At 39.2% G+C, this 19,988-nt stretch overlaps 1 protein-coding gene across 2 annotated transcripts; it reads left to right on the top strand.

The window, feature by feature from the left end:
- The first annotated feature begins 1,469 nt into the window (after positions 1–1,469).
- Positions 1,470–10,062, top strand: LOC140979417 (uncharacterized). Of its 2 annotated transcripts, XR_012175738.1 has the most exons (3): positions 9,188–9,307; positions 9,402–9,434; positions 9,916–10,062. XR_012175738.1 is itself a non-coding variant. In XM_073444803.1 (2 exons), exons 1-2 carry the CDS (start codon positions 1,485–1,487, stop codon positions 9,954–9,956), a joined length of 1,149 nt encoding a protein of 382 aa, XP_073300904.1. In that variant the 5' UTR covers positions 1,470–1,484; the 3' UTR covers positions 9,957–10,062. The 2 variants fall into 2 exon arrangements, 1 of the variants encoding a protein (XP_073300904.1); XM_073444803.1 differs by lacking the exons at positions 9,188–9,307; positions 9,402–9,434 and adding an exon at positions 1,470–2,592.
- The last annotated feature ends 9,926 nt before the right edge of the window (positions 10,063–19,988 follow it).

The following is a 19,988-nucleotide window of genomic DNA, read 5'->3' as shown; positions in this document are numbered from 1 at the left end:
AGCAAGATTAACACTGTGCCCGACTCCTTCCCACCATAAAGAAGCGTCATCCCTAAATAGATAAGTAGTACACCTGTAATGACCCGAATTCTTATTTTGAATGAAGTATTAATTAAGAGATAATTAAAGAATTGTTAATTAAGTATTATTAACGAATTGATAATTTGGAATTAATCTGTTGGATCGATCGAATTTTAAATAGATAACCCGATCTACTTCCGATTACGTTATCTCGAGAAATCCAACCAGATGAATGAGATTCTGACACGTGGCAGATAAGATTGATTCGGATTTCCGAACTAGTCCGGATGCAGCCTATAAATGGAAGCCGAATTCTTTTGTTTCCTACACCGCATCCTTCAGAGAGAGAGTTCTTACCTTATACCTTATGTTTTCTAGCCAGTTTTTAGGGTACTTTGTTGTCGGGAAGTTTCGGAGCTAGTTTTGACTCGAGGGGAGGTCGGTGAACTGAGATCGAGACATCATCAGCGGGCTGACGACTGACGCAGATATAATCCTAAAGCCTTTAGGAAGAACTTTATAGCATGTTTGGTAATTCAGAATCTGGTTTGATTGTGATTTCATATTGTTGGTATTGTCTAGGTTAAGCGCTTTCTGTCAGATTGTTTTAGTGAGGTACGTGATGTACTGACTTAGATATCCAAGCATAGTATACACACTTATATGCTGCATATTTATGTGTTTCATTATACATGTTTTACTGCTTTGGCATATTATGCATGACATATCATGTTGAGCCCGATATCTTTTGAGATATACCTCGTTTGTTTGGGCCGCTCATCCCTATTCTGTATTGTGGACGGTGGGGCATCGAGAGCTACATTGTCCGATGGGACCCGCGGGCTCTGATGACCTGGACATTGTACGTCCACGTCTTGATGATGAGTGTTGGATCCAAAACATGCCTAGGGCAGATCAGAGACTACACACGCAGGCGCTGCGAGACTGAGCATGAGATGCTTGACTTGATCTTTGATATCCGAGCATATTGCATTTCGCATGCATCATATCAGTTTGTATACTCGTACATTCTCGTATTGGGCGATTGTCGCTCACGTCCTTGTTTTCATCTTGGGCACCCCATTCCACGAGGCAGGTCTTAGGTTGGACAGTTCGGACGACCAGGGCAGTGGCTAGAGCAGTTGGGTTTACGGTGGTGCTCCGGTGGAGGTTTTGTGTGGTTTATCGTTTTCTCATTCAAAATTATGTTTTCGATATGGTTGTATTAATGTTTAAGACTGCTGTTGTTTGTTCTATTTTTGTTTGGGTTGTAAGATGATTAAGCTATTTGGTTTCCGCTATTTAATTGTTATTATTAAGATTTAATGTTGCATGTTTATTAGTCTTTTAGTAGTGGCTCGGGTAAGGGTACTACATTTGGTGGTATCAGAGCATGCGAAGATTTTTGGGACATTAGTAATTCTGTTTTGAGGATTTAGAGGTTGATTTTGGTTTCCTTCCAGATGTCAGGAGACGGAAGCAGTCACGGAAGTGTGGGACATGGTCGTTATGGCGACGATGAGGCTGACCGAGAACATCGTCGTCGAGATCTTGGCGGAAGGCGTCATCGAGATCATGATGAAAGGAGACGTAGGAACCGTGTCAACATTATGGATTTCATGAAGATTGGACCTCCACCGCTGACTGGAGATGAGAATACTGATGTTACTGAAGCTTGGGTCGATATCATGGAGCAGTGCTTTCGAGTGCTGCACTATGACGAGGATGAGAAGATGGAGGTAGCTGATTTCATGATCCAAGTAAAAGCTCGGAAATGGTGGAAACCTATTTCTGCCATCCTAGTTCAGCAGCATGGGCGGATTCGTTGGGAACATTTCCGTCAGGCCTTCATCAATCATCACTTTCCGCCAGCTCTTCGTCAGGCGAAGGAGATGGAACTGTTGACCATTAAGCAAGGAGATTTGAGCATTGATGATTACCAAAAGCGTTTTACGGATCTGTTGCTGTACGCTCCTCACATCAGTGAGAATTCTGCAGCAAAATATTCTCACTTTTTGAATGGTTTGAACCAGGAGATTTTTTATCGGGTTTCAGTCTGTGATGATCCTATTTCGTACGAAAGATTAGTGAATCGTTGTCGTCAAGCAGAGATCAGTATTGCTAGGAGGAAGGCTATGCAAGCTAGCAAAAGTTCTAGTTCGTTGGGACCGAGGGGTCAGTCTTTCAAGAAGTCTGCATCTTCTTCTTCTTCAGGTTCTGGAGGGGTGCACAGCTTTGGTAGGAAAAAGCTGCAATGTGGCCACTGCGGAGGAAATCACCAGACGGAAAATTGTCGAAAAGTAACAGGTGCTTGTTTCAACTGTGGTGGTTTTGGTCACATGAAGAGGGATTGCCCTAATTTGGAGAATCAGAGTGTAGGCGGAGGTTCTATGACAGGGTCTTACAGTGGAAAACAGTCTGAGGCCACTATGCAACAGAAAGGTTTTCCTGCTCAAGGTTCTCGTCGTGGTGGAATATCACAAGGATCTCAGCAACGTCCACGAGTTCAAGGACAAGTGTTTGCCCTAAACCAAAAACAGGCTGAGGAGCAAAACGAGAGAGTCATTGCAGGTAATTTTCTTTTATGTGGTATTCCTGCATATGTATTAATTGACACTGGGGCATCACATTCATTCATAGCATCAATGTTTGTTAAGAAGAATAAACTACCCTACTTGTCATTAGATGTTTTGATGTCAGTGTCTACACCGATGAGACAAGAGGTTTTAGCTAAGCGACTTGTAGTAGACTGTTTGTTAGAGTTTTAGGGGAAATACTTGTCTGCCAATTTGATGATATTGGCTATGGAAGATTTCGATTGTATTATGGGAAACGACCTATTGACTAAGTACAGAGCGACGATAGATTGTTATCAACGTCTCGTTCAGTTTCGTGCAGAAGGAGACGAGAATTGGTTTTTCTTCGGTGAGGGAGCTCGACCTCCAATGCCAGTAGTGTCTGCTGTAAAGGCACAATGGGCTTTAGCGAAAAGAGGAGAAGGATACCTCATTTATGTTGTTGACGTATCGAAGGATGTGATCGACGTGAAGAACATTCCAGTTGTCGATGAATTTCCTGATGTCTTCCCCGATGAGATTGCTGGATTTCCTCCGGAGAGGGAAGTGGAAGCAGAAATAGAGTTGGTACCAGGAACCGCACCTATCTCCAGAGCGCCTTATAGATTGGCACCAACGGAGATGAAAGAGTTGAAGCAACAGTTACAAGATCTTCTTGACAAGGGGTACATTAGACCCAGTGTGTCTCCTTGGGGAGCACCAGTGTTGTTCGTTAAAAAGAAGGATGGGTCTATGCGGCTTTGCATAGATTATAGACATTTGAACCGAGTAACAGTCAAGAATAAATATCCGTTTCCACGGATTGATGACTTGTTTGATCAACTGCAAGGAAATTCAGTGTGCTCGAAGATCGATTTACGGTCTGGGTATCATCAACGTCGAGTTCATCAACGTGATATCCCCAATACTGCATTTCGAACAAGGTATGGGCATTACGAGTTTCTAGTGATGCTGTTTGGTTTGACGAATGCTCCAGCAGTATTTATGGATTTGATGAACCGAGTATTCCCTGAGTATCTTGACAAGTTTGTCATTGTCTTTATTGATGACATATTGGTGTACTCTCGTAGCCTTGAAGAGCATGCACAACATTTAAGGATTGTGTTACTAACCTTAGGGAATCACCAACTGTATGCTAAGTTGAACAAGTGCGAGTTTTGGATCGACAGAGTTGTCTTCTTAGGACATGTTATATCCAAAGATGGGATATCAGCGGATCCTAGCAAGATCGAAGCAGTGTTGAGTTGGGCAAGACCGGAATCAGCTCAAGAGATAAGAAGTTTTCTAGGTTTGGCAGGTTATTACGGGAGATTCATCTCAGGATTTTCTCAGATTGCCAAACCATTGACACAGCTGACGTGTAAGAATGTGCAGTTTGAATGGACACATGATTGTGAAAATAGTTTCAATGAATTGCGTCAACGTTTGACAACTACCCCATTTTTAGCTCTTCCATCTGGATCAGGAGGGTACATTGTGTACACTGATGCATCACTTCAAGGACTTGGGTGTGTTTTAACTCAGAATGGTCATGTGATTGCATATGCATCCAGACAGTTGAAGAAGCATGAAGAGAATTATCCAGTTCATGATCTGGAATAAGCAGCGATTGTGTTTGCTTTGAAGATCTGGCGAGAGAGATTTGAGATTTTTACAGATCACAAGAGTTTGAAGTATATCTTCACTCAAGCAGAGTTGAATATGCGCCAAAGCAGATGAATGGATTTGTTAAAGGATTATGATTGCGAAATCAAGTATCATCTAGGATCAGCGAATCTTATAGCTGATGCTCTTAGTCGCAAGGTGAGATTATCTGCACTTCAGACAAGGTTCATATCAAGTGTAATCCAAGATTTTTGTTCTCGGGGATTTCACGTCCGTCATAAGAAAAGAAGGGAACACATTCGAGTAACGAGCATTTTATCTGAACCGAAGTTGTATGCCAAAATCAGAGAAGCTCAGTTTTCTGACCCAAAAGTGAAAAAGTTAGCAAGGTTAGCTAACGGAGACAACACATCTGGCTTTGCGTTCCAAACAGATAGAACCTTTTGTCTGTCGGGAAGAATCGTAGTTCCGGAAGATTCTGAATTAAGAGACGAGATTTTATCTCAAGCCCATAGGAGTAAGTTGAGTATCCACCCTAGAAGCATGAAATGTATAAGGATTTGAAGACCAGGTTTTGGTGGAAAGGTATGAAGAAAAGTGTTTACCAGTTTGTAACCAAGTGTTTGGTTTGTCAGCAATGAAAGCTGAGCATCGACGACCAGGAGGATTACTTCATAATCTTCCTATCCCTGAGTAGAAGTGGGAGCATGTGACAATGGATTTTGTCACCCACTTGTCGTTGTCTTCTAAGAATTGTGATGCAATTTGGGTTGTTGTGGACCGACTGACTAAGTCAGCACATTTCATCCCGTATAGTCGGGAATATAGTTTCGATCGCATGGCAAGACTATACATCCAAGAGATTCTTAAATATCATGGTGTACCAACAAGTATAGTCAGTGACAGAGATCCACGCTTTACCTCAAGGTTCTGGGGAAGTTTTCAAAAAGCGTTGGGAACGACATTGAGCTTGAGTACTGTCTATCATCCAGAGACCGATGGTCAGTCTGAGAGGAATATTCAGACACTCGAGGACATGTTGCGTGCTTGTGCTTTGGATTTTGGACCAGCATGGCATGATCATCTGCCGCTTGTGGAGTTTGCATATAACAATAGCTACCACAGCAGCATTGGTATGGCTCCATTCGAAGCATTATATGGTAGACGTTGTCGTACTCCATTGTTTTGGGACGAAGTAGGAGAACGACAAGTGCAAGGACCTGAATTAGTGCAACAAGCGATTGACGTAGTGGAATTGATTAAGAAGAGAAGTAAAGCTGCACAAGATCGTCAATCAAGTTACGCGAATACCAAGCGTAGACCGCTACAGGTTCAGTCAGGGGAAAAAGTTTTCCTTAAAGTTTCACCATTTCGCAGGTTGATAAGATTTGGAATCAAGGAAAAATTAGCCCCAAGATTCATCGGACCTTTTGAGATCTTGGAATGTGTTGGAAATTTGGCATATCGATTGGCTTTGCCACCGTATCTGTCCAGCATTCATAATATCTTTCATGTATCTTTTCTACGACGGTATGTAGCAGATGAATCGCATGTTCTTAGTCTGACAGATGTTCAACTTGAAGAAGACTTGACTTATGTCGAGCAGCCTCTTTTAATCCTGGGTAGGAAAGAGAAAAAGCTCAGAAACAAGACCATTCCACTTGTTCTAGTGCAATGGCAACGCCGAGGTACTGCAGAGGCGACTTGGGAGTTAGAGAGTCGTCTGCGCTCAGAGTATCCACATTTGTTTTGAGTTGTATCTTTGTAATCATGAGTTGTATTTTATTCAGTTGTTTTGTACTTCAGTTCTGATTTCGAGAACGAAATCTTTTTAAGGAAAGGAGGATGTAATGACCCGAATTCTTATTTTGAATGAAGTATTAATTAAGAGATAATTAAAGAGTGTTTAATTAAGTATTATTAACGAATTGATAATTTGAGATTAATCTGTTGGATCCACCGAATTTTAAATGGATAACCCGACCTACTTCCGATTACGTTATCTCGAGAAATCCAACCAGATGAATGAGATTCTGACACGTGGCAGATAAGATTGATCCGGATTTCCGAACTAGTCTGGATGCAGCCTGTAGAACCCGTAACTTAGACTACGTATAAGCTATGCATAATTCTAGTATTTTAAATGATTTTATTTCATGAGTATTTAAATGATTTTTCCTTAAGTTAATTATTTCATGCAGCAGTTTGATTTTTTATCATTTCAGTTATTTCAATGAGGCCGGACTGGAGTTGGAGTTTAGAGATAAAATTTAAGATTCAGAAAACATTTTCAGAATTTATTTTAGCTAGCAAGTAAGTTAATTTAAGTTAAATGAAGGTTTAAGGAATTATTTATACAACTTGAGGTGAGTAGAAAATAAATTCATTTAAGTTCCATAATTAAGTGGTTAGTTCACTAAATTATTTAAAGGATATGTAAGGCTCTTAAGGGTTAGAAATTTAGTAAATAAGCAACAATTCCCCTCCATTTAATTACCAAATTTCGGTCCCTAGATGATTAAGCAATGCCTTGCCAACTCATCATCTTTGACCCATTCTTTATTATTTTAGCATGCTAACCTTTTTATTTATTTAGCAACCTTAATTAATTAACTATTAAGCATTATCCTAGTCTAGATTTCATGAGGAAATCGGCCACCTAGCCTCCAACAAAACACCCCAACAATTATGTGTTTTCAACCAAAATTCAAATTTCAAAAGGGGGAGACTTGGTCTTGATTTGTTCCCTATATTTTGCACCCACTTCCCTCACTCTCCCAACCACCACTTTCCCCTCCCCCATCACCGAATTAGAGAGTATTTCAGAGTGTAAAAAACGTGAGAATTCAGTGGGAGATAGGAGAGAAAAATCGAGTAAGAAGAAAGGTAGAAAAGAAAGCGCTCCACCTCCTCCGCGCCGGATCGTCTCGTTCTTTTCGTTTTTCTTTCAAACGAAACCAGGCATGCATATATTTTTCCTTGACTCTTCAATCAAGTCATACTATCATTATTTTTATGTTTCATGATCATCCTTTCATGTAAAAACCGAAACACATCAAGAATTTTCAGAAAAATAAACATGCAGATTTCGGCCCCTCCATTTCAAGCTTCACGGTTTCTCTTGTTTTGTTGTTTCAGGTGGATGGTTCGACTCCAGGCTCACTAGGCGACATTTAGACATGTATTAAGATGCATTAAGACCATGTTGGTCCATTCAAACAAGCCCCATGCATGATAGAATCCGAAATTGACAGCAACTCCCCATGTGTGTCCATATGAGTTTCGAAAATTCAGTTTGCTGCCAAAGGGAAAGGTTTTTGATCATGGCTGCCCTAGGGGCCTATAGCCATGGTTAGAACACTTCCCTAGTNGGTTCATATCATGCCCCTAGATGTCTAGATCGTGCCATGGTCAATCAAATGGCCACTGGAATGACACGAGACAACAAATGAATCACAATAGCCCACGCGCAGAAATGGCTCTCGGTGGGGAAGTTTCGGTTGTTCATGGTGTGGTTTGGATTGTGGCTGGCCTAGGGCCCTTAGCCATGGTTCAAATCATTCCTTGGGATGTTGTTGAGAGGCTCTGGTCGGTGGTTCAAGCCCCAATGGCCAAAAGGCTTGCAAATGACGCAAGGAATCAAGACGCTGCTGCTGTATTTTTTTTAACAGCAAGCGACGTCGCGGTTCAGAGGCGTGTTCCGGGTTCTTGGTTGGCTTTTAGCCCATGGCCTTGGACTGGACAGTGCCTCATCAAGTTAGGAAGGTCATGTTTTTGACCGTTCGTGATTCGGATAATTTTTGAGGTCGTACGAGAATTTACGGTGCGATGTGCCAAATTGACTCTCGAAAAAGCGTTTCATGTTTTGGACTCCATTCACCTAGATTTCGACCCTCACTATTTTAGGAGCATTATTTGATCATTTTAGACGTATTTTAATCATGACTACATGATGGTTCGGTGTTGGTTCGGGTTGGCTCGGAGTCATGATTTAATACGAAGTCGGTAGGCGTATTTGTCACAATTTTTAAGGTTATTGTATAGTTTGGTCTCATAAATCTATTGCATATTTTCATGGAATATTTAGGTTGCAGTGAGCCTGGGAGCGATCCAATCCAAGCAGTAAAATGGGTACAGGATATTTAATTCAGTTATTTAATTATATTACGTGCAAAAATATTCATTTTGAGATTTATGCGATATTGCTTGTGGTCACTTTACTATCATGCTTAAGTCCGGTCCCCAGTATCGGCCCGGTCATCAGTTACCGGTCAGTTCAGTTGTTTCACCCAGTACTGTGGCAGTAGTCTGATCAGACGTAAATCCGATCCCCAGTATCGGTCCGGTCACCAGTATCGGTCAGCTCAGTTCAGTTCAGTTCAGGGACCACTTGCGTAGACCATAATCTCACAGAAAATTATTATATGCTATTTCAGTACAGGGCTCCAAGGAGCAAACAGTTTCACTATGATTTTCAGTTCAGCTATGCACGTATTATAATTAATCATGACACGACATTTTACGATATGCCTCATGACATGAAATTTTACTCCCATGCAATTTTACTATATTTACTCGTTATTTACGATATATGCATGTTGAGTCTTTAGACTCACTAGACTTGATTGTTGTAGGTACTGATGATGTCGGGATCGAGGGCGGGGACCAGTGAGCTAGCTCGAGTCGGCAGTAGTGGCACCCGAGGACCTCAGTTTCAGCACTTGCCATTTTGATGCTCAAATATTTTATTAGTTATTGAATACTTTAACTTGTTATTTTGGCAAGTAATAATTTCTTCCGCTGCTGTTTTGAACGTTAAATATTTTATCGGCACTCCATTTATTCTAAAAGAAAAAAAAAATTAAATTTTCCGCAAATTTTCAAGTAAGGATTTTTAGGCCTCTACACAGCCTATAAGTGGAAGCTGAATTCTTTTGTTTCCTACACCGCATCCTTCAGAGAGAGAGTTCTTGCCTTATACCTTAGGTTTTCTAGCCAGTTTTTAGGGTACTTTGTTGTCGGGAAGTTTCGGAGCTAGTGTCGACTCGAGGGGGGGTCGGTGAACTGAGATCGAGACATCATTAGCGGGGTGACGACGGATGCAGGTATAATCCTAAAGCCTTTAGGAAGAACTTTATAGCATGTTTGGTAATTTGGAATCTTGTTTGATAGTGATTTCATATTGTTGGTATTGTCTAGGTTAAGAGCTTTCTGTCAGATTGTTTTAGTGAGGTACGTGATGTACTGACTTATATATCCAAGCGTTGTATACACACTTATATGCTGCATATTTATGTGTTGCATTACACATGTTTTACTTCTTTGGCATATTATGCATGACATATCATGTTGAGCCTGATATCTTTTGAGATATACCTCGTTTGTTAGGGCCGCTCATCCCTATTCTGTATTGTGGACGATGGGGCATCGAGAGCAACAGTGTCCGATGGGACCCGCGGGCTCTGATGACCTGGACATTTTAGGTCCACGTCTTGATGATGAGTGTGAGAGCCAAAACATGCCTAGGTCAGATCAGAGACTACACACTCAGGCGCCTCTAGACTGAGCATGAGATTCTTGACTTGATCTTTGATATCCGAGCATACTGCATTTCGCATGCATCATATCAGTTTGTATACTCGTACATTCTCGTATTGGGCGATTGTCGCTCACGTCCTTGTTTTCATCTTGGGAACCCCATTCCACGGGGCAGGTCTTAGGTTGGACGGTTCGGACGACCAGGGCAGTGGCTAGAGCAGTTGGGTTTTCGGTAGTGATCCGGTGGAGGTTTTGCGTGGTTTATCGTTTTCTCGTTCAAAATTATGTTTTCGATATGGTTGTATTAATGTTTAAGACTGCTGTTGTTTGTTCTATGTTTGTTTGGGTTGTAAGATGATTAAGCTATTTGGTTTCCGCTGCTTAATTGTTTTTATTAAGATTTAATGTTGCATGCTTATTAGTCTGTTTAGTAGTGGCTCGGGTAAGGGTGCTACAACACCTCACTTGATCTGCATCCCCCATATCCAGATAACGAAAGTGTAACTCAAGTGAACAGATCCAACTCTCAGCAGCAAAGGGATCGGTGGTGCCAGAAAACTCCTTCGGCCCTAGCCTCCGGAACTGATCATAAACGTCATGCTGTGGCCTGGGTGCCTGTTGCATCTGCTGTAATTGCTGCTGCTGTATCTGCTGCTCTAAAAGACGAGTCATCCCCTATAAAGCGCGAGTAGCATCATCCCCTGGTAGTGGTGGTGGAGGTGTATTTCCTTGATGATTCACACTGTTTTCTGCTCGGTTTTCAATAACGGGAGCACGTCTAGGAGGCATTTTATCTGAACGTTTTCCAAATTCTAACGTATCCAACATGCATTTAAATCTAAGTTCTCTAATCATGTGACATATCCTAACTCATTTTAGCAATTTAAGCATGCAAAGCATAAATACTCAAAAAGCTAATAAACATGTAGCGTAAACATAACATTCATATTGTCATGCAGGTAAAATCATATTAAATCACATAAAGCATGTAAAACTTACAACTTGAGGCTTGACGACTGATCTTCCCGGCGTTGATGGTGGCACAACCCTTTACAAGACCTTTGCTCTGATACTAACTATAACATCTCAGATTCGATGACTGTCCTCACTGTACCAATACGAGTCTTTCCAGCGTGCTTATGTCCTCACTCACACGCACCTTAAGAAACTTCGCAGGAGGTCACCCATCCCAGAATTACCCCAAGTCAAGCACGCTTAACTTTGAAGTTCTTATGTGATGAGCTACTGAAAAGAAGATGCATCTTATTAGTATGAGTAGTACATATGAAATCTTTTAAGCCCTCTTCAGCTGTACGGTCCATTACATTGAACAGTTTCAGAATCCCCCTCCTTCCGGTGTAAGATCGGTTCATTCATGTTCCCTTCGCCTATAAGCATGCCAGGTGCCGCTCATTGTCCGTGCAACTTCATGGCACCGGCGATCACTCCTCAGCCCCGGGCCTCACATGCCCACCAGATTCCGCTTTGTTCGTCCCCGAACCACACCATACTAGGAGAGGTCGGCTCTGATAGCAATTGAAACGTCTGCCTTTTTTATTGCTTTAAAAGTACTAGAAATTTTTTTTTTACACTCAATTTTCGGCCCTATACATTTACCTCATGAAAATATTTTTATATTTTACACCTTTAAAATAAAACACCCACCAACTAGCATTTTTAAAATCAAGTGAAAGAGTCATAAAATTAAATCGTCGCATGTTTCACCAAACCTAAAAACAATAACTTTGAAAAATATAGCTCATACTAAACCTCTCAAAAATCTCTCAAAAACATAAATAAATAGTCTTAAAATCTTTAACGTAAATCATCCATCATAAATCTTAAATGCGGAAAAAGTAGAAGCGCTGGTCCTCGGGTTGTGTGCACAGACAGTCCAGCAAAATCAACCATCAAGGCCCCCAGTAATATTAACATCATCATTACCTGCATTAATCACACCTAGTGAGTCTAAAGACTCAACACACCATAATCTTTATAACAAGTAATACGTATAAAACCACATGCAACAGTGAAAATACTTTTACGTAAAAATAACATTTTCATGACATGCAAACATAAACTTTAACCTTTCCTTTTTCCTCAACATGACATAAAAACCTTTAACATGATAATAAACATTTTCCTTTTTCCTTTCCTTTGTTGAATTCAGATCGTTAATTGTGACTTTCCTCAAACCTCAAAAATTTGATGAATCCATCTACATGAAACCGCAGTACTGGGCGACGGGGGACACCAGCAACACTCTCACCGGTCAATTGGGCCCTGGCCTATCTTCTTTCGAATAGAAATACGATCGTCGGGGTTCTCTCTTGGGTCTTTTCCTATAAATGGGCTCCCTCTGGGGCCTTTTCCCCTCACGATATTCTCATTCTTACTGTTACCTTATACCGTTACCTCACATCCTCATATTCGTAATAATGGAAATACGATCGTCGCGCTCCCACTGGACCGTCACCCTCACGATATCTCCAACATTATCGAATTAGTCACAATTACTTCACTTCCTTCAACGTTTACATTCTCATCACTTTATAAAAATCATGCATAGCATATAATTTTGTTTTTGAAACCAAGCATGCAACAAGTCTTTTAAATTTCTTTCTTAAACCATAAAAATCCCATAGGCATTTAAAAATCAAAATTCAATCATGAAAATTTCATAAACTTTTAAAAATAACCATATTAGCATAAAAACAGCATTTAGAGCACTGCCATGATATTTACTAATTTTTAAGTGTAAAAAGACCGTTTTACCCCTAGATGTAAAATTCCTCGGTTTGGACTTTTTCATGAATTCATTGACTCTAACATGTCCCAAATAATTATTTAAGCCTAAATTAATTTTCCAATAATTTTATTTAGCTTAAGTATTAAACTTTTTCATTTATCTTTAATTAATTGTTTTGACAGTGTTTTAATCACGAAAAATCCCAAACTTTAATATAAAATTCCTAAATTCAGAATTTAATCTTTTTATATTATTTTATCCCTTATGAACCATGACTCGACCCCCGTCAGCCGTTTCTCAATTTATTTTAGTTTAGAAACCCTATTATGACACATAAACTTCGACCCCGAGCCATCTTTTGATTTTCTCGAGTCACCCCCAAACCATGTTGATCCAAAACCTGACAAACACACTACAGTACCATACTGAACCCTTAGATCACTTAGAAACCACACCAAAACCCAAAAACATGACCCCCTAACTAGAACCATGCAGTGGCAGAGAGGTGCGATCAGTGTGGACTCTAGTTTGTGGAATTTTCAACCTAGCCGGCGCTCCAGCACTCGAACCACCCTCTAGTACACCTACCTAGGACCCTAAGGACTCGCCCTAGCCCAGCCCCTGAGCCCTGGACCAAGCACTCACTCTCCAGCAAGCCGCGCGCCCTTGCACGATTCTGTGCAGAATCTCGGGTATGAGTCCTTGTGTATCAGGACTCCTCCCAGCCCTCAAACCCGAGTCCTAGCTTGGCTAGGACTCTACCCTAGACTCAACCAAGCCCCTAGCCAGCCCTTAACCAAAGCCAAGGCCAGCCGTCCCCCTTATTCATGAACCCGAACCCTTAAACCCCTTGACAACAAACCGATTCCGGCAAGCTTAATTCCTTCGTCTTTGAGGTGGCTTAGGCGTGAGTGTTTGACTCTAAAGCAGGTGTGAACCACTCTTGATCTTAACTTACATCATGGCAGCCCCTTAATCAAATAATATACAAGTTATTTGAATCATAAATCATGTTTTAACATCACATATGCATGAAAAACAAAATATAATCAAGTGCTTCTTGTTTATTCATGCAAAACGATTTTAAATATTTACTATGGTGTGAAAGACGAGAAAAGGAAGAATTATGGCGTGCCTTTACGTATTTAACGCACGATTATTCGTCGACGATTGCGAAGAACGGGGCAAGAACCTAGGCTTGAAACTATTTTTGCAACTCACGATTTTCCTCCAAATTATTTGTGTGTGTGCCGTGGATATTGAAGAGTTTTGGTGGTGTGCAATAATCAAAAAGTGGCGTGACTTTTGTGTGGGTTTGGGGTGAGATTAATATATTAAATAGTTAATTATTTTCTTAATTAATCTTAGGCCCATTAAGCATACCAATTGGGCCCATTAGTGCTTAATTAGAATTATTTTGTTTAATAAAGTTTGTGAAGTTAATAGTTGGGTTGTCAAAACGTTCATATTTTTGTTAAAAATCCAACACCGATAAAAATTACGCCACAGCGTATAAATTCACCTCAAAACCCCTTATTTTCAAAAATATGGAAAACCATCAACCTTATTTTAAATAATTAAAATAATTATTTAATAAAAACATTTTACGCTTTCAGCCATCGGTCTCCGTTCCTCGATCGCAACTTGGATAATCCTTAAAATACAGTTTTATGCATGATGATAATAAAATCATATTTAACATATAAGCATGTATGTCACATAATCAATTAGAAATTAAAATCAATTAATTAGCCATTTTTCATATTTCCTAGATTCGCATGCAGTTGGATTACGTCTTCTTAATTTTGGACCTTACAGTTACAATGTCCGAATTCAATGAAGTTTGAATCGATAAAGTCTGAATTGAATTATGAATTCTTAAATTTATACTTTTTGACAACTCAATGATTTGTTTTTATTTTAAAAATATGTATATAATATTTTTTTATAAATTATTACCAAAGAAGCATACAACTTACTGGTTAAGATGCTGAGAAACGTTGACAATGGTGAGCACCATTGGGCGGTGGTTTCTCGATCCGTTTCATTTTCGAATCTTTTATCCAAAAAAATTTATATTTTAGCTTCTAAACCGTGAACCGGCAGTTCACAGTTAACCATTGGTTCACGGTCTCCTATAACATGAATCGTAATCGGCCCCTCTATACATGTATCTGTTCCGATAACCTGTCGAAGCCGGTCAACGATTAACCAGACCGTTGACCCGGTTACAGTTCCGAGATGGGTCGTAGTTAATTGTGACCCGGGGGCATCTTTATGAGCAACTCCTAAAAAATTTTCGAATTTTTTTAAAATAGGTTAAACTGTCTGTTTGGCCGAAGTTTCCAAAACAACTTATAAGCTCTTAAAATGTGTTTGGAATATTTTTTCCAAAAAGATTATAAGCAATTTTTTTTTAAAAAATTTGGATGATCTTAATTTTTTTTAAAAATATTATTTAACAATTTATTTCTTCAAAATATCCCTATAAATTTTCACAAATCTCCATCATAGCCTCCACACATTTTTGACAAATTTTAACCTAACAAATGACAAGCCTCCATCTCCATCTCCCCTAATCCCTCTGCAGAGCCTTCAACTTTTCTGTTCACATCGCAGGAATTCTACAATACACCCCTCCGTCTTCTTCGCTTCTCGACACACAAAATCTTCCTCTTGCCCTTCTGTCTTATCATCTGTCGCTTTTAGAGCTCATATTCTTTGTTAATCGTGTGAATTTTATTGGATTTTTCACTAAGATTACATGTTTTTATTATCTTATCCCGGTTTGATGAATTTGCATATAGATGATTCTTAATATTTTTTTATCGATATTCAATCTTCTACTTATTTCATTATCATACATTACTTAAAAGATGTCTACCCAGTTAGAATTTCATTTTGGTTAGGGTAATTTCTTTCTATATCAATCTTTTCTAATAGTGGTTGCAAAAAATTAAACCATTTTTTTTATATAGAGACTAATCTAATGTTGAAGATATTTAGTCTTATGGGACAAAAATTCTAAGTAAAAAAATATTAGGCTTGAAATCATGTCATAATTTCTCTTATTCGACAAGGAACGATCTTAACTCAAATGATATATATTGCATTAAGTTTTCCAAGAAAGTACTAAACTAATCAAAGAGAATTTGCATAATGTTAGTGTTTGCAGTGAATAAAATAAAATTGTACATGAACTTCTTGTTTCTCATGTTGGAGTACCATTTTTTCGTACCAAACACGTAGCGAAAGTTTAAAATTTTGGGTTTCGACGTTTGAAACTTTCGTCGAGCGTCGTTCGAAACTTTCCGTGCGCATCATATGAATGTAAACATCCATAGGGTATTTATAATTATTACCTTTGCGTTTATAACTTTGGACATCAAATCAGTCCGAAATTAGCAGAGTTGGTCATTCTTGTATACCAATCGAACAGATCTCCCTCTTTTGATCTCTTAATCAAGTCAACGATCGGGGATTGGATTCCTCATTTAGATCGCACTAGAGATCTTAAACAAAATTTTTATTGAGATTGAATTGCCGCAGTTTTAGAGATCTGGGGATGATGATTTCCTGAAAGTGGCCATGAATTTTTCTTGTGAACAAACCCAAGTAGCCGAAAATTGTGTGTGGGAAAGGTGAGAGAGAAAAATTGTGTGCAAAAATAGTCTTATTTTATATGACCCTCAATGAAATATTTACAGAGCTCGACTCCAAATCACATCAGGAATCCTTCTCCTATTAAGATTCACAATCCTAATCCCACAAAGATTCTTTATGTCAGGATCGGTTAATATGAGTAAAGTGTTTTGAAGGGTGGGGTTGAATAAACACTTTAGCTTTTAGAAATATTTTTCGAATATGAATCAGTTTGTTGAGGAACTTATCCTGAAATCTTATATATCTATATCAATCAGTTAACTAAAATAATGCAAAATTAAACTGAAAGATAGATTTGAATATTTTGGTTATTTTACTATGAAAACTGAATGAACAAGAATAATGCACACGAGGATTTTATGGATGTTTAGAGACTTCAAATAATCATATATCACCCCTTCTATATAAAGGATAGATATTCACTAAAAGACTTTGATTAATTACAATGAATGTAATAACCCACTTCAGTTTTGGACTTAAGAAATGCCAAACCGAAACTTTTAGCTTTTCTTACACTTATCAGTTGAAAACTGAATAGCTCAAATGAGTAGCCTGAATGATACAAATATATCGATGAGTTGTGAGTTTGAGATTGCGATTTGCAAACTGAATATGAACTTGAAAATAAATAGCAACTAACTGAAGTACTGATTGTTCTTGTTGTTAATTACTAACTATTGATTTTTTCACTCTCTTATTCGCAATCGAACTTCACAGCTATTTATAGTCTTCGATTCCAACAGTCACATTGAATGCATTAATTAATGATATCTGTTGAGTCGTCTTTTAGTCCATGTAGACATCATTTTTCTGACAGAGGTACGATGTATCACATTGTTATGCTTCGTTTGTTCTGCTTTAGTACGAAGTGTCAGTTTGTCTGCTGATATTGAAATTGTAACTGATGATGTGACTAACTGATCAGAAGTCAAACTGGTCGACTTATCAGTTTAGCTGGTCTATATAAGTTCTAACTAATGTTATTTCAGTTTGAACATTCTACTATCAATTATGTTTGATCATTTCAATTTTGCTATGTCAGTTTTGCGAATAATATTTTTTAGTTCTGGGCTTCAGTTATATTGTTTGTCAATCTCTAATTCATCAGTTTTGAGACTTATTAATACTTTTGAGAACTTTTCTTCAGTCCTTCTTGGTCCATTTCAGTCCGGTAAGGCTACACCAACAGGTGCAAGCAGCAGCCGAGGAACCCCATCTGGATAAGGACTCTCGTTTATGTTGCTAGGACCTAGCCCACCAACCCAGACCCTAAACCAGCCCCTTGTGCACCTTCTTAGGACCCTAAGGACCTAACCTAGCCCAGCTCAAAGCCCCTGGCCGAGCCAACCAACCCTGCACCAGCTGCTGCAACCTGCGCCCCCTTCTTGATTACTCTCGGGCTAGGACTCCTCCCCAGCCTCTTGCCTCGAGTCCTAGCATGGCTAGGACTCTTCCCTTGACCTTTCACAGACCCTAGCCAAGCTCTGGTCCCAGCCGAACCCAAGACCAGCCACCAATCTTATAAAACCGAGCCCAACTCCCCCATAACAGAAAGATGGTACCAGCTTGTTTTTTTATCATAATGCAGCTTTTTTGTGTGTGTTATTAGGACCCTAAATCTCGTGTAAAACCATCCCTTAACATCCTAATACGTGAAAGACCCTTTAACAACACAATGATCATGTTTTTAAATCAAAACACAAGGGTTAAAAATCATATCATATGCATGTACGAAAATCTTCAAGTTGTGTGCCTTGTTTTCTTTCAAAACATGTTTAATTAAATATTATGGTGTGATAGATGTTTGAAGGAAAGAAATATAGCGTGTCTTTGTATATTGTACGCACGAAATAACGTTGACGGATCGACTAACGACGACGAGGAACGAAGACTTGAAAAACTCTAGCAAACTTGATGCTTTCCCTTGCAATTTTTTGAAACTTCTCCTTATTCTCCTTGTGTGTGCCATGTGATTGCTGGTGGGGGAGAGTTTGTCAATTATTGGGGTGTGGGGCTAAATAATAATGAATTGGGGTAGGTTTATTGCATAATATATAGTTAATTACACCTTAATCAAGTTTAGGTCCATTAACCATGGTAATTAGACACATTAGTGCTTAATTAAAACATTAAAAATAATTATTTTTAAATAAGTTTGTGAAATTATTAGCCGGGTTGTCAAAACGTTCGTATTTTTGTTGAAAATACAACACCGATAAAATTTACGTCCCGGCGTATAAAATCACCTCAAAACCACATATTTTCAAAAATAAGAAAAAGCATCACTCATATTTTAAGTAATTAAAAACAATTATTTAATAAAAATATTTTATATTTTTTTCAGCCCTCGGTCTCCGTTCCTCGATCGCAACTCGAATATTTTTTAAAAACACATTTTTATGCAACAATGTAGAAAAGTATATTTTAAACACATAATTATTTTATGCAATAAAAAATTAATTGATATACACAAGGAATTTAATAATTTGTATGCATGTGATTCGTGTGGACCTTAAAATTTTCGGGACGTTACAGTTAACTATCCCTGTTGTGCAAGGACATGAAATGTATCTGGGGCTGCTTGTTTTCTCTAGCCGAAAGAAGAAGCTTCAATTCCGCTACCTTGTGGAAAGGGTAGCGAAAAGATTACAAGGGTGGGGGAACAAAACCTTTTCAAGTGGCGGTAAAGAAACTTTGATAAAGTCTGTGATCCAACGCCCCCTATTGGAAAAAAGCTTATATTGGCACGTAGGAAACGGGGAACAAATTGCCACTTTTGCGAATCGATGGATACCTGGCAGGGGAGTGCAACCGAAGCCACCACAGTACAGTGGCAATTATGACAAGGTCAGCTCTCTTATTCTGAATGGACAATGGAATAAACAGATTGTGCTTGACTCTTTTCCTCTTCATGTGGCAGCATAAGTGTTAGACATTCTGATATCCCCTTCGAACCGCGAGGAATTCATATATTCGGCTTTTGATCCAAAAGGTAGATATTTGGTCATGGAAGGATATAAGAGTGAAATTGGATTTTCTGAACCACCGGAACATAGCTCGGAGATGCAATCAAAGAGGTGGTGGAAATTACTTTGGGCTATGTCGATCCCTCCAAAAGTCCGAGTATTTTGGTGGCGCATTTTGCACAATATTATCCCAACATCAGTCAACCTAATGGCTCACCACGTCCCGTTAACTGGCAACTGCCCATCATGCCATTTTGGATACGATACAACAAGTCATGCATTATTCAGGTACAATCTTTGGAGTTGTTCGATATCTTTAGATGGATGAAGTATAAGCTTAACATAATGGACTTTGAACTATTCATTATGAACACTTATGCGATATGGATTGAACGACTCAATCTAGTACATAACTGAGGAAGCCTCCAAAGAGACTTAATGTGAACTGGAGTCATGCACTACTGCTAGACTTCCAAGAGGCCCAATGATTGAGCATGCTACATTCGAAAATGATACTTCATGGAACTCACCGAAGACATGGACGACACCACAGGTTAATGAGTTAAGACTTGATGTTGATGCAGATTATAATGAGAGTGGTACGTAACCATGAGGCCAACCAATGATAGCTTTCGGGAAGAAGATCCGGAAGCCTCCCTCGATCATCTATGGAGAACTGGTCCCCATTGATATAGGAATGAAGATTGCAAGGGAACATAACCTCTTTATCAACCAAATCACATCGGACTCTCTATTGACAGTGTAAGCAGTCACTCAACTAGATGAGGACCTTAGCTATGTTGGCACATATGCTCTATACATCCGACTATTCTTGAGTCAACATAACGGAACCACCTTAAACCACATTCG

This window comes from Primulina huaijiensis, chromosome 6 (assembly GCF_012295235.1).
Source record: "Primulina huaijiensis isolate GDHJ02 chromosome 6, ASM1229523v2, whole genome shotgun sequence".
Classification (NCBI taxonomy): Eukaryota; Viridiplantae; Streptophyta; class Magnoliopsida; order Lamiales; family Gesneriaceae; genus Primulina; species Primulina huaijiensis.
This window is presented reverse-complemented; position numbering and strand designations above follow the sequence as displayed.

Excerpts from the sequence above, each read along its gene's own strand:
- LOC140979417 (XM_073444803.1), top strand. The coding sequence starts at position 1,485 with ATGTCAGGAGACGGAAGCAGTCACGGAAGTGTGGGACATGGTCGTTAT. Across the intron at positions 2,593-9,915 it reads AAACGAGAGAGTCATTGCAG|GTCTTAGGTTGGACGGTTCG; the intron begins GTAATTTTCTTT and ends TCCACGGGGCAG.